This window comes from Anopheles funestus, chromosome 2RL, assembly GCF_943734845.2.
Source record: "Anopheles funestus chromosome 2RL, idAnoFuneDA-416_04, whole genome shotgun sequence".
Classification (NCBI taxonomy): domain Eukaryota; kingdom Metazoa; phylum Arthropoda; class Insecta; order Diptera; family Culicidae; genus Anopheles; species Anopheles funestus.
The window spans coordinates 31409462-31422839 of NC_064598.1; the positions used below are offsets into that span (position 1 = coordinate 31409462).

The 13378-nt window shown below is 42.6% G+C and overlaps 1 protein-coding gene across 8 annotated transcripts in view; it reads right to left on the bottom strand.

The window, feature by feature from the left end:
• The window catches only part of LOC125764298 (amyloid-beta-like protein), a 71365-nt gene continuing 57987 nt past the window's right edge, over positions 1-13378 (bottom strand). For 5 of the 8 annotated variants that reach the window (XM_049428420.1, XM_049428418.1, XM_049428419.1 and 2 more), the window contains exons 6-12: positions 10743-11260; positions 10524-10697; positions 9210-9359; positions 7630-8390; positions 7247-7391; positions 6056-6232; positions 1-5975 (exon numbers count right to left, since the gene is read on the bottom strand). In XM_049428420.1, coding sequence (XP_049284377.1) covers positions 5874-5975; positions 6056-6232; positions 7247-7391; positions 7630-8390; positions 9210-9359; positions 10524-10697; positions 10743-11260 — 2027 coding nt within the window. In that variant the 3' untranslated portion in view covers positions 1-5873. The remainder of the gene's footprint in view (positions 5976-6055; positions 6233-7246; positions 7392-7629; positions 8391-9209; positions 9360-10523; positions 10698-10742; positions 11261-13378) is intronic. The other 3 variants (XM_049428425.1, XM_049428422.1, XM_049428424.1) reach the window with 3 other exon arrangements.

Consider the following 13378-nt stretch of genomic DNA (forward strand, 5'->3'; position numbering starts at 1 on the left):
TTGTTTTTTTTTGTTTGTTTAGCATTTCCCCGTCTATGTAGCTTTTATCGTAAACCTGCCTCATGCACCGGGACCGGGGGTTATGGGGCGGTTTGGAGAAAAGGTCAGCATTTGTAACAACAGTATAGCATCAAAAAACTGGGAAATGTTATCAGTTAACCCAAACACGGAAAAATGGAAAATTAAAAAAAAAAAACAAAAAAAACCCCAAGCGGAATATTTTTTTTTGTTTGATTTAGCATGTGTTACGTACTTTTGCATTAAACATGTTTTGTTCGATTATAGTCTTGTGTTGCTGTTTTCGTTTGCTCTTGTAGTATTTATATTTTCAGTGTACGTGTGTCGAGTTGGTACTGTAACGGTTGGATTATTATTGTTTTTTTGTTTGTTTGCTGGACAAACTGACTAACAAGCAATTTGGTTTGCGCGCTGCATAATACAACTCCGTACTTTTTCGGAACCGCAATTGATAATCCAGGGCATATTTAGGATGCCCACTACACTTTCACAGTAACTTCGGTTTTTTGTTGTTGTTGCCCATTTTCTTCTTAGCGGATTCCGATTTGTTCGACTACCACTCAACACTCGATTGTATGTTTTGTTAAATAGAGAGAAGGCCAGAAGGTGCTCTTCATTGTTTCTAACGTGTGACTGATTATACCCAAGCATAGCCCATATAGAGTGCAGAGATCTTAATTTGCACTAACACGGTTTAGTGCTGTTCGGACGTCGGACGTCAACCAACATGTTATCAAATACATGCTAAACTGGAAGCTGTCGTCGTTGACCAGCTTCCGCAAAATACGTTCTCTTCCAAATATTCCACCTGCCGCTGTTGAACTGTAAAGACTGTTCTGTCTGTTCTGTCTTCCGATTGACCGGAGATAGGAACGGGTGGTTTGTTTTTTTTTCTGTGTGCGAGTGTGTTCATTGCCTTTTTTCTCTTCGCTTATTAACGGGCTTCTTGTAGCGGTTTGTTGTTTAATTTAATTACACCGGTAGCATGCTTTTTTTGTTTATTTGTTCTAATACCTTCCTGCTGTTCCGTTTTCTTTCCGTTTTGTGTATGATCACCTATTAAAACTAATCTGTAAATGTTTACATCATTACACTTATATGTGTGTGTCTTGTGTGTTGTATATAAATATATTCATACTTATACATGATATATAATCTATTCTATGCATTCATTTCTGGGTTTTTTCTTCTTCTTCTTCTGTTTTTCCACTTACATTGTTCGCTACAGTTTTCTTTCATCGGCTTGTTTCGGTTTTCCTCTCCGCTGTTAACCTCCATAACGTAACGGAATGTTCGCTCTTTCTTTCTCGTTTCTCGTTTAATTATTGTTTTGCCTTTCTTGCTTATAGTGTTTGCCGTAGATGTTTTTAGTACTAGTTTTGTTTACGCTTTTCCCATCGTTTTTTTGTTGTTGTTTGTTCTCTATTCTTTATACATAGATTATATATATGCTGTGTGTGTTTGTGTGTGTGTGTGGGTTTGCTGTTTTTTTTTAAATTTCGCTTCATCTTTTCATTTAGTATGACTTTTGTTTTACTGCTGCTGTGTAGGTTTTTGTTTATTATTCTGCAATTTGAGTCATTTTGGTTTTATATTTTCAAAATTTCATTTAATCCGTTTACGAGCCAAATCATCGTATTCTATCGATAGTAGACGAAAAACGGGGCATCACGATGCCCCCCCATGAAGAAATCAATTAAACTAGTCAAAGGAGGGATAGATAAGTTGTTAGTAGTTAGTCACAGGTAGTTATATAGGTGCCTAAGTACGAGCCTCTTCTGATGGTGTGCTCACGCGCTTAGGGGTAAATAGCAAAAATGGTTGTACATAACGAGGCGGCGGGGGAGGGGTGGTGGTGAAACAACTCAACTCGGTAAGGTAATGGTGCGCGTTGTGCAAGCGCCATTCTCTCGTGAAAGGTGAAAGCTTTAAAGAAGGTTAAGCCGCAAAACCGGATTTAGCGGTGAGATTAGCAGGTAATAAAAACGGAAAACATTAACATGATGCTTGCAAGCCCTATATGTGTATATATATATATATATATATGTATATGTATATAGTCCACTGGCAATTAGCGTGTCAGCGTTCGGGATAAGATTGTTCAGCACTGTTTAGCGAAATGTTTCCTTCGGATTCTTTTGCTCAGTTGCCCCATCATGATTCATCATCACCAACACCAGCTTTATGGCATATCATGTGCGAGCATTCAACAAGCATTCGCAGGTGTTGCTAACATCGTTTTGCTACCCACTTTTGCTGCGCACTCATCAGCGGACCCGGATAATACGGGTCTTGTGTGAGGGGTTGTTGGGGGGAAGTTACGGGAGAGAGGGTGTAGGGAAAAAGGGACTTAATGACACACTATCGATAAGATTTGTTTTTTTTTTTGCATTTTTGCATGTTGTTTTTTTTTGTTTTGTTTTGTTAGTTTTGTTTACTCTCTTTTGTCTCTCTTTCTCTCTTTCTTTCTAACACCTATGTTTAACGCGCGTCGCAAAATCCTACAAAAATGGACGAATTTTCTTTTGCCTAGGATGCAATTTTCCGACTGTAACCTCTTACTGAGTGATTGGATTGTGTTGCGAGTTGTTGTTTTCTTCTTCTGCTTCTTCTGTTTTTTCTTCTTAATTTTCCATCTTTATGTTGCTGCCCGGTAGAGATGCTACCAAAAATTAGGTTTTTTTACCCGAACTCTCGTGTCGTTTTTTTGTTCTTCTCTGTATGCATGTGTATGTGTGTGTATGTGTGGTTGCTGAATGTTCCAAAGGACGTCTGGAAGGCCATTCATTAGCGCAAAAAATGTTTTCACCCAAAAGCATTGTGCCTCAGCATTAGCAGCATAAATGAGAGAGGTACGGGATGTATGATGGATGGCTGCTGCCAAAAAAGGTGCATTCATGGTCGCTGCATTAAATAGCCTGGAATGCATCCTTGCATTGTGGTGTCGGAATGTTGTTTTTTTTACGCTACAAATCGGAAGAAGCTCTCGTTTTTCTTTGTTTCATTTTGTTTTGTCCTGTTTGCGTTTGTCTCTAGTTGTTTGGTTGTAAATTATTGTTTTCATACACATCTTCGTAATCCTCGTAAACGGGAACAGTGGGGCAAATTGTGGGAGGGGCAGGGGGCTTTCGCAATCACGCGTTTTGAATCACATTCGCTCACACATACCACACAGCTCGGCATAATGATCGTTTAGTTCTAAAGTTCGGTTTTTGAAGGACTATAATGCGAGACCTTGCAAGGGAGGTTTTAGCATGTTGGAAAATGGATTCAATTGGTTGGAAATTAGTGAGATACTATGCTAAAAACAAAACTCAATTTTCCTTTTTGTTTGGATAGCTTCCTGTGGCTGTGACTGTGTGTTCCGAAACCATCCTGATAGTTTTAGGGGCGCGATAATGAATTTCCTACCAACATGGCGACACACTTTCAACTGAATCCTTTGTTTTTCACCCCTTTTGTAGCTTGCCACCAAAGAATTCGTTCGTTATTGTTATTCTTGTTTCGCCTTTTTCGCTCCTTTAACGCATCGGTTCTTTAACGCTTTTGTTCTGTTCACTTGTAAATATATATTAGCAGACGCGTTTGTGCCACTTATATGCCACGTTTTTGTTATTGTATTGTTGCTTTTGTTTTATAAGGTAGTATAAATATGAAATTTCAAAGCGTATAGCAGGTGTGTATTACAAAAAATATATGTATATACTTTCAATAGCTGTTCGTTACGCGCGTACGCGTACATACTGTTCTTAGGGTGTAGTTTGTCGCGTGTTTTTTTTTGTTTTCGTTTGTTTTGTCAGACAAGTTATGCTTGGATTGAATGTATGTTTTGTAACCATTACTGTTGGCGCTATGTATGCTTTTTTGTTTGGGTTTTTTGGTTTTTGATATTTGCCTGCAGCAAAAACTTTACTTCCTGCGCTTGAAAGCACAAGGAAAACATATTTCCAATCAACACCAAAGCACGCGAACGCGAACCGGTTGCGGATGGAAGTGCATGTGTGCCCACTTCTTTACCATCAAAAAACACCGCGAAGCGAATATATAGATCTAATGCAATTGGTTGTATAATGTACGTTTATTTATGCATGTATATTCTTACAAGCTTATCAAATGAGAAGTAGTGTGTATTTTGGGGTGAGTTTTTTTGGCGCATTCTAGTTTTACGGCACCATCCACCCACAGTCCACCCGAAGGTCTTTAAGCATTTTGTTTTGTGTGTGTGTGTGTGGGTGATTGAGTTTTTTATTTTAAAGGACCCCGGTGAAGAGCTTGAGTGCCTGCTAACCTGAGCTGCATATAACCGATCGGTTTGTTTTTTTTTGTTTTGGTAGAAAATTAATAACTAATTAGCTACTTAGCTATCTAACTATCCTGCGCCCTGGGTCCTAAAGAATGGTGCTTTCGGCTTTGTTTTTGTCGGATGGGACCGATCTGATGATCTGCACGTGATGGTAATGGGGGGGATTTTACGAGTTTGCTGGTTGTTATTGTTCCTGGAGCTATGTGGATGTGTGTTGCGATTTATGTAATTTCTTTCTTCTTCGATCATTGCGGCGACCTTCCTTGGCTATTAAAGTCTATTAAGAGCGCAGCAAGAGCTTCAACTATAATTTAGTGACTGTTTTGTTTTTATTCTTTGCTTCTATTCTTTGGTAGCGTCGTGCTCTACGTCTGGTCTCGGTACAGTCGAGAGTGATAAAGAGAGGCGGTATAGGTTTGTAAAGATAGGTTTGAAAGGAAAGGTTTCAAAGAGGAAAAGAAAAGAGGAAAAAAATAATTGCAAAATGAATTGCGAATTTTCTTCTTCTCTTTTCGCGATCACACGAACGATCGCACTAGTAGTAACGCCACTGTTTTTGTTTGAATTTTAAGTTAGTAGCTATTTTAGATGTTCAAACACTCCCATTTTTATACATGCAAAAAAAGGACACTCAGTGTGCTTTACTGTCTTTTCTATTCTGTATGCGTGTTTTGCTTTTAGGTTTTGTTTTGTTTTTATCTCACCAAAACTTTTCCTTCAAACGAATGTTTTTCCGTCAGATTGTTCTGCAGCTGAGATGAATTTTGGTTTAGCTGGTTTTACCGTTTTTGTGTATGCGTTTACACTATTATGCGCTATTATCGCACAAACACACAAAGAACCATTCCAAGAGGATCGTTTAGTTGTTGTTTCATTTGAAGATTTGTTTGGGGCTTTAAAACGCATGATGTTCTGCGTCTCCTTTGTGCCTCCTTATCTAGAGGAGACTAGAGTGAGTTTAAACACAAAGAATTATAGAACAGTGGACAGAAACAATGAAACAATCCTACCACCTTGTGTGCCCGGTGTGTACGTGTGTGCGCTTGTCACGCATTTGCTCTGTTTAATGTTTTTTTTTTAGTTTTTACATGTTTCTTTTTATTCAAAACAACAAAAAAAAACAAAAACAAGACAATAACTACGCATATTGCGTAACTGTGTTTTAGTTATGTTTTGGTATAGCTTGGTAGATAGTAGTTTGTTTCAAGTACACCCAGTTGATGGTTGTGTATTTGTTGTGTACCTTTTTCTTTTATTTTCTGCTGCTGTTGTTGTGTGTGTGTGTGAGTGTGTGTTTTTTACGTGTTTTTTTCCACTGCAACTAACATTTTTCCCTTCTTGTTTTTTATTACCACGAATATCGATTTTTCATCTCCTGCAACCCGGCATCGCTGTTGATTTGCTTCTTCTTTTGACATTACACATTAATCGTACCTCTCAAGGATCTTAGCGCCTGAAGTACTTGCTTTCTACTTCGACCATTAAGCAGCGACCAGTTTGGAGTGGTTCATGGCCCTGACCGACAATGATGTTTTCCATCCTTTGGGGGAATTTATTCCTTGATTTCGAAGTACTTGTAGGTTGGATTTTCGTACCCATTGATCTGCATGTTGGCTACATGCCGTTCCTCGGGGGTGACTGGTGCACCGACCGCCTGGAAATAAAAGCGTACAAGGGGAAAATGTTTTGTATAACGTTAAGCGGTTGTAAGCATGCTACTTTATGTACCGTTACCTGATCTACCTCGACGAATCCTTGAGCATGAGGTGATCGGGAAGCTTTCCATTTGGCAACAGCGACACCAACGAACACCGCAGCCATCAGGGCAACACCGGCGAAACCGACCGTAAAGTATACGTGCTTGCTGTCCCGTCCACTGGAGCTGTAGACTTCGCGTCGAACTGAGTAGCTCTGTTAAGTGGGAAGAAAATGTTAAACAATTAGTGTTGAGTGAACTTGATCCAAAATTCCTGAAGGTTAATTAATGTTTGAACCGAATGAATCAATGTGATTCCCTATTATTAATCAGGATTCAGGATTTTGTTAAAGATTATTAACGACGATTATTAAAGATTATTATATTTTTGTCTCACTAAAAGTGAGTGAGTGAGTCAATTCGATTCTCCGCAAAGAGTTGTTTTAACTCATTTACGGAGCCACAAACTAACAGAGAATTGATTCAAAAATGAATTGTGCAACTTATTAAAGGCTGATGAGTTTTTTCGGCTACCATTTACTTACCCTTGAAGGAGTCATATGATTCATGAGTTAAATAACTCACACATTAGTGAGTTGATAGTTGCAGCAAAGAACCATTGCTCATGAGTCGACTCTTTCATACGTGAACAATTGCTCACAATTGTTTTGCAAAAAAATTGCAAAAATTAGATGAAGAAAAGTGCAATCCGTGGAGTTTCTGTTGCCTTTGAATATCATTGACAACGGTCAACTGGGGAGTTAACTCATTAATTAATCCACTTAACTCACTTAACTCAGAATCAGGAGAGTTGTTATTCGCATCATTAATTTAGATTGGCAGTTCGATACACAAACCTTCTGATATAAATAGTTATTTAAGTAGCCCTGAATCTTCAGTAATTCTCCCACCTTTAAATGTGGATTCAAGGGAATCCAAAGGTTTTCATTTATCTCTAAAGATTCACGAATCTTTGATTCGAATGATTCTTCGCTGAAGATTCATATGAATGACTCTTTGCGAAACATTAATTAAGCATGACACTTGTTAGTACAGTTACAAAAAAAATGATAAAACTACTTTTCATAATCATCAGATCCGGCTGATAGTTTTGTCGTTGCAATTTATCCGCTTTGCTAAACTACTAATGAGTGTAACGCAACAACTTTAGTGCGAACGGAAGTTAGCTTTTTCTTAAACTAGGTTTTTTTCTCCCTTATCTCACTTACCGGTTCACCGTGGCCAATGTCGTGGGCCAGAACGTGTTGCATCTTTGGTTCGGCTTCCTGATGGGCGACGGCCGCAGCAACTTCCTCGACCGCACGCTGTACCGCTTCATCGTCCACCGTCGGAAGAGCCGTCGGCTGTGGGCTCCTGTTACACACGGGCAAAGGCCGGACACAGGGAACGAAACAAAGAAAAAAGGGAACACACCAACACGCGAGTGATTAATTAAGCGCACGCAAACAAACGGGGAAGCAAAAGGAAGTCAATCGGGCTAATTACGGTCGCGGTTGCTGTTCTCATCCTGCCTAAGGATGAGCTCGACCGAAGCGATGGGAGGAAGGGGGTTTTTTTGCTTTAGTCTTTCTTCGGGTTGCATTTTACTTACGTTACGGCCGCTTCTTCGGAGTAGTCCTTGGTGGTGTCTGTTTCCTTTTGGGCTTCCATGTCCGGTTGTTGCTTTTGGGTTTGTGGTTGATCCGTAAGCGTCGGTTGTTGGGTTTGCATCGGTTGCTGCTGCTGTTGTGATGCTGCAAATGTAGCAGCAATCATTTGTGCTTGCTGCTGCTGCTGTTGCTGCTGTTGCTGTTGCTGCTGTTGTTGCTGCTGCTGTTGAGCTTGTTGTTGCTTTTGCTGTTGTTGTTGCTGTTGCTGCTGTTGTTGCTGTTTGTAAGCGGCTTCCATTTTCTTAGCCTCCAGGCGAAGCTTTTCTTCGCGTATCTTCTCGCGCTCCTGTGCCCGTTGCTCCTTGCGCTGCTTTTCGGCCAATCGCTGACGCTCCTTTTCGCTGACCTTGCGCTCAATCTCCATGCGATACTTGTCGAGTATGGCCGCTTCCGCTTCCTCCGTCATGGCCAGCATCGAGCCGGGCGTTTCGTCCTTGGAGCGTAGCGCTTGGATGTAATCATCCATCAGCTGGGACAGCTTTACCGATAGTTCCGGGTAGCGTTTGAGCATCGCCATCGATTGATTCACCGCCCGGTCAATGTCGACCAGCCGTTCCAGGGTGCGGGGACGCTCGGATGCGGCCGCTTCCAGGCCACCGGTACCGCCCGAACCGAGCAGATGCCGATAGTGCGATAAAGCATGGGCACGATCCTTGTGAAGAGCACGTAGCAGCTTCTGCAAACACTTTTCCACCCGATGAGACTGTTGGTACAGTGGACGGAGAGTAGAAAGAGAAAAAAGTGATACAAACATACATATCGGCTGATGTGCACCACGACAGAGAAATGGAATTCCGTTTCAATAAGCTTTCCTATCTAAAGCGTTTTGTTCATCGTTGTTATACTAAGTTTAATTACCGCTTACTAAACGAATCACGCTCGAAATATTCGTAAACATAGGATTGAATATAGGTCACTGAGCTGCACCGAACCGGACATATTTGGTGGAGCTTATTTTCCACCCCATTTTTTTTCTGGCACTACTTTCAAACGCCAAAGAAAATGACTTCCCATCGCGCGCACGTATCTACCCATCACGTACACACTGTTCACCATTGTCACAGGCCTGAAACCTGAAACAACACACAACACACAACTCATCAGTTTTTGTGGGCTGGAACCCCCAAAAAGAAAGTTCATTAAAATTGTGAAATAAACGGATTTCCATCAAAGTTTGGTACATGGTGGCCGGAACGTGCCTGGCTGCGCATGGTATAACGAGCACGTACACGCACCGGACGGCCGGAACTGTAACGCTTTTTCGATGCATCGACGACGACTGAACCGGGATGGCCATTAGTTATATGTGGAGGGTGATGGGCGAGTTCATATTTCTTTGCTCGCCGGATATTTACGCCCCCGTCCCCGAATCTACCAACGCGGAAATGGACATCCGCACAAGAGGACACAAAAATTGTGCCTGGCACGAACATGGAAAACAAAAAAAAAAACATTTTCCCTCACATGCACATGCGGTGTTGCAACGGTTATGTGAACTTATGAAACGAAAAACGAAACTTACGCTCGGTGGTTGCTCGGTGAGGGCTTGGGTGTAGCAGGTCATGGCCTCCCGTTTGCGCTGGTTAATATGGGCGAGTACGCGCTGCTGATGCATGGCCGCCAGCTGATGCTTCTCGGAGTTGCCTTCCTCTTCCAGTGCCTGCACAGAAGTCTAAAATATTACACGAACGAACGGGGGTGGCCATAAGGGGGTGGCCAGATTTTAGTTACGAACGAGACCGTTAAACTCATGTCACCAGTTTTGAAGGATTTGTAGCTGCTGCTATTTGTTTTTTTTTTGTTGTTTTTTTGGTTGGTTTTGTTACGCAATAAATTAACTACGAGCCAAAAACCACACCACGGTTCTAAAACAGGCACCTCTAGCAAACGGAGCGAACGAGTGTGCAAACTAGGGGGAAAATGCATAGAAGGACAAAAGAAAAAACACAGAGAGAAAAAGAAGTGCTACAGAGTACGAGCAGTACGTAGGGCGAAGGATTGACATTGGTGTGGCAATAATCGTTAGTTATCACAGGACTTGCAATGTTGGAAAACGTTACAGAAACACGACAAACGCTATCAGTGCGGAACGGTTTACGGAGGATCACTTTTTCGGGGATCGGTATTTAATTGCTTTTGGGACGCTTAGTAAAACCAAACCGGGTCTTCTGGTCATGTGCATCCAAAAGCAAAGTAAGAAATTGTAATAAAACTTGCACCGATGGCAATTTTGAATTTTTCGGGTGTTTCTGCCACATTCTTTCTCTTCCTTTTTGGCCCAACAATTCCTTTTGGGCAGTGGTGAAATGCAGTCTACAGTTAATTTAAATTTGCACTCGTTCGATCGTTTGCTTTTGGCCTGTGGAAATGGTCTCTATCTACGCTACGTGTGCTGAAAAATGTCTACTACATCCGCGAACAAATGTCGAACGCATCGGTTTGGGTAAACAATAAAACTCACCCCAAAAACCATCACGCAAAAAAAGGAACCACCGGTCATTAGAGACGCGGTCATGGCTCGCGGTAACAGCGCGTGTATGGTGGATGCTGGATTTAGCTATTTCGTAACAAAATGTTCGAATCAAATGTTCGACTCAAAACATTGACATGATTTTTACTGTCAGCTTTTTTCTTGGGGTGGAGAATAGTGGGATCGAGAGCAAGATTTGGAGGGCATTAAATGGTGGTGCACGAGGTGTTGGATGCACACGGCGTCATACATGCAAAAGAGTGTTTTTTGTTTGGCACTAGCAACAAAAGTGCTGAAGAATGAAATAGAAAAACTAAAACAAACCAAATGGTTCCGGGGGGATATTCCAGTCCATGTTTCGCTTACCTGGAACCGGGCCGTCATACGCTGTTTGAACGTTTGTGCCGATTTCGGATCGGCCAACCGCATATCCTGATACTTCTCCTCCAGATCGGACCAATCCTTCATGACGCGCGTCACCTTTTCGCGGTGGCTCTCCTCGAGCCGCTGCTGGGCTTCCTGAAATTCGGCATGCAAATTCTACGAACAGCATATACAAACATCAATTTCGTGGCTCGTACATACCTTGAAGCTTTGGTGCTCGTTGCGCGGATCAAAGTGCGTAAAGTATGGATCAGGCGTGGGGATGGCCGTGATCGGCGTCGTAACCAGATCGATCGTACCCGACTTTTCCGTCGAGCTGGCGGCATATCCACCGGCGTACAGCATACCACCGATCGGACCCCCGATGTCTGCCTGCTGTTTCTGCTTCAGTCCATCCTTGCCGCCGGCAGCTGATGGTGGCGGTGTCGTGAAGCTATCCCATGCAGCCGAACCCGTATCGATCGTATCCGCACCGGACGATGGTTTGTCACTGCCCGAGTCAAAATCTTCATCCGAATCGTACTCATCATCATCGCTCTCGATCGGTTCATCGCCCAGCATCTCTTCGTCCTCCTCATCGTCCATATCGTCATCGTCTTCATCATCCTCCGAATTGTTGTCCGAAACCCCATCCGAGCTGCCATCGTCTAGCGCCGGTAGCATGTCGGTGTCTTGTGGCAGTACAGGCAGATCCGTTTTCTTCACCTTCATCGGTACAGCTGGTGAGAGAGGAAAAGAAAGGCGGCGAAAGGTTTATTAAAACACTTCGCAGACAGTTTGAAAATTTCTCCATTTCACGCGGTCTTAAAATGAGCCAGCATCGCAAGCAAAATATTGCCCCAGAAACGATAATGATGATACGATTCGATTAAGCGGTAAAGTGTTGCCCATTAATCAGCACGACGCAACCATTAATACGGCCTTCGACTAATGCACGGTATTGGCAGTACCATCTGTACACTCCCAAAAAAACGAAGTTCCAACGAAACGACGGAAAGCTAGTGCCAAAAGTTAAAGGCACTGGTGTTTATCTGCATCACATTTCGGTTGTCTGGTGATGTGATCGTCACAATGAACGAAACCATCGTTAAAGAAGTGTCATGAGAGCCTTACAACATGGAGTTTTATCCTAACAGAGAACTGAATGCAGTAAGAGGAAAAAAGAACGAAATTCGCGAAACATAGCAACTTTTTTCCCGAAGACTTCCCAAAGAGAAAAATATACGAATTTCGGGACCAAAGGGGGGCCAAAGAGATGGGCGGAAAAATAAAGCAAAAGAAAATCCCCCGAACTGTCAAGCCCATTAATCGTTCGCACCACCTTTCGTACAAAAACCGTTCGGTTCGATACAAAATCAGTGGGCCGGAAGCCATTCGCAAGCCCAACATATCGGTGAACGATTCGTTTTTTTTTGTTGCTCTCGTACTTCCAAATGATTCGTGTGCTCGGGTTCAATAATCGAATCGATTCATCAGCCTTAGCTTTATGCAGAGTGTGCGAATGTTGTCGTTGTGAACGACCATTTTTTGGGGAAGGTTAAAATATTGGCCACGAAAAACGTTTTTCCCTCCGTTGGTTCGTGTAGGCGAGAAGGTGATGATGGTTGGGAACAGTGGTGGTGATCCATAACAAAATCTGTCCAAGTCATATACCATACTACTACTACCACCACTACTACCACTACTACTAAGGCCGCGAAGCCAGATCGTTTGTTTGTTTCGAACTTGTTCGCGATGTGCAATGTTCCTGCGCTAACGTCGTCAAGCGAAGACCCTCAATGCTTTTTTTTTGTTGGCTGTTTAGATGGTCATCCTTCTGTTCGACCCATCACCAAACAGTCGTCTGCACGTGAAGGCAGCAAAATAAAAAAAAGCATGAACATTTATTATTATCACCTTTTATACGCCGGAAACTGCAATTTTCCGGTCGTGGAATGGAGAACCCGTTTTTCTTTTTTTTTTCGGCGGTGGTATCGAACAGTTTTACGATCGCAAAAAGGAACGGTATGGCGAGAGATAAAGCCACTCTGTGTGAATGTCCTGACGGGGAAAGGTAGGTACAACATTTTTTTCCCCTTGCTTTGCGAAGCTTTTGCGAACCTTTGTTACATTTTTTTCTTCTCCACACTTGCCCACAACATCAACCTCATCCATGGTGGATAGATTCGGAAGGATTCGTTCAGTTTCTCCAATCGATCGTTTTCATAGCTCTTGTGCGGTTGCTCACTGTAGTGTAGTGTTTGTATTTTTCGCGCATTTTTATGGCTGATCGTTTTTTTTCCCGCTCGTGGGATGAATGTTTTCCCCCCCCGCTCAATTTTTCCCCTTGTCGTAAGGGAGAGTTGTATGTTCTTTTTTATGGTTTTCAATGGGGATTGTACAAGTTACCTTCTGGAAGGAAGCTATCGCGCGCATTTGTGTGTGGGTGTGAGGATGTGCCAAATGTCGGAGAAAGGAAACAGTGGTGAGATGATAATGACCTAACCCACCCGGTACCCCGGGTTGGATAGCGAAACGAACCACAAACCATAACAGTGGGAAACTCGCCATGAAGCTTTTCCATAACCTACCAGCACCACATCACTAACGATGCCCACGGGCCGGATGCTATACGAAGTGAACCAGCTGCCACTGTCAGCTTCGCACATCGGAACGGACGAATGTCAAAGTTTTATAACCAAAAAGGATATCAATGGTTGTCATTAGTGGGGTATCGTTTTTATTATCATTACACCCACGGTTGGTGATCTGGTCCAGGGGATTGGAAGGGCTATGGAAGGAGGAGGTGGGATACAAATGGCGTGTGTTGGTTCTACTCCGTTCGACCGATCATTACG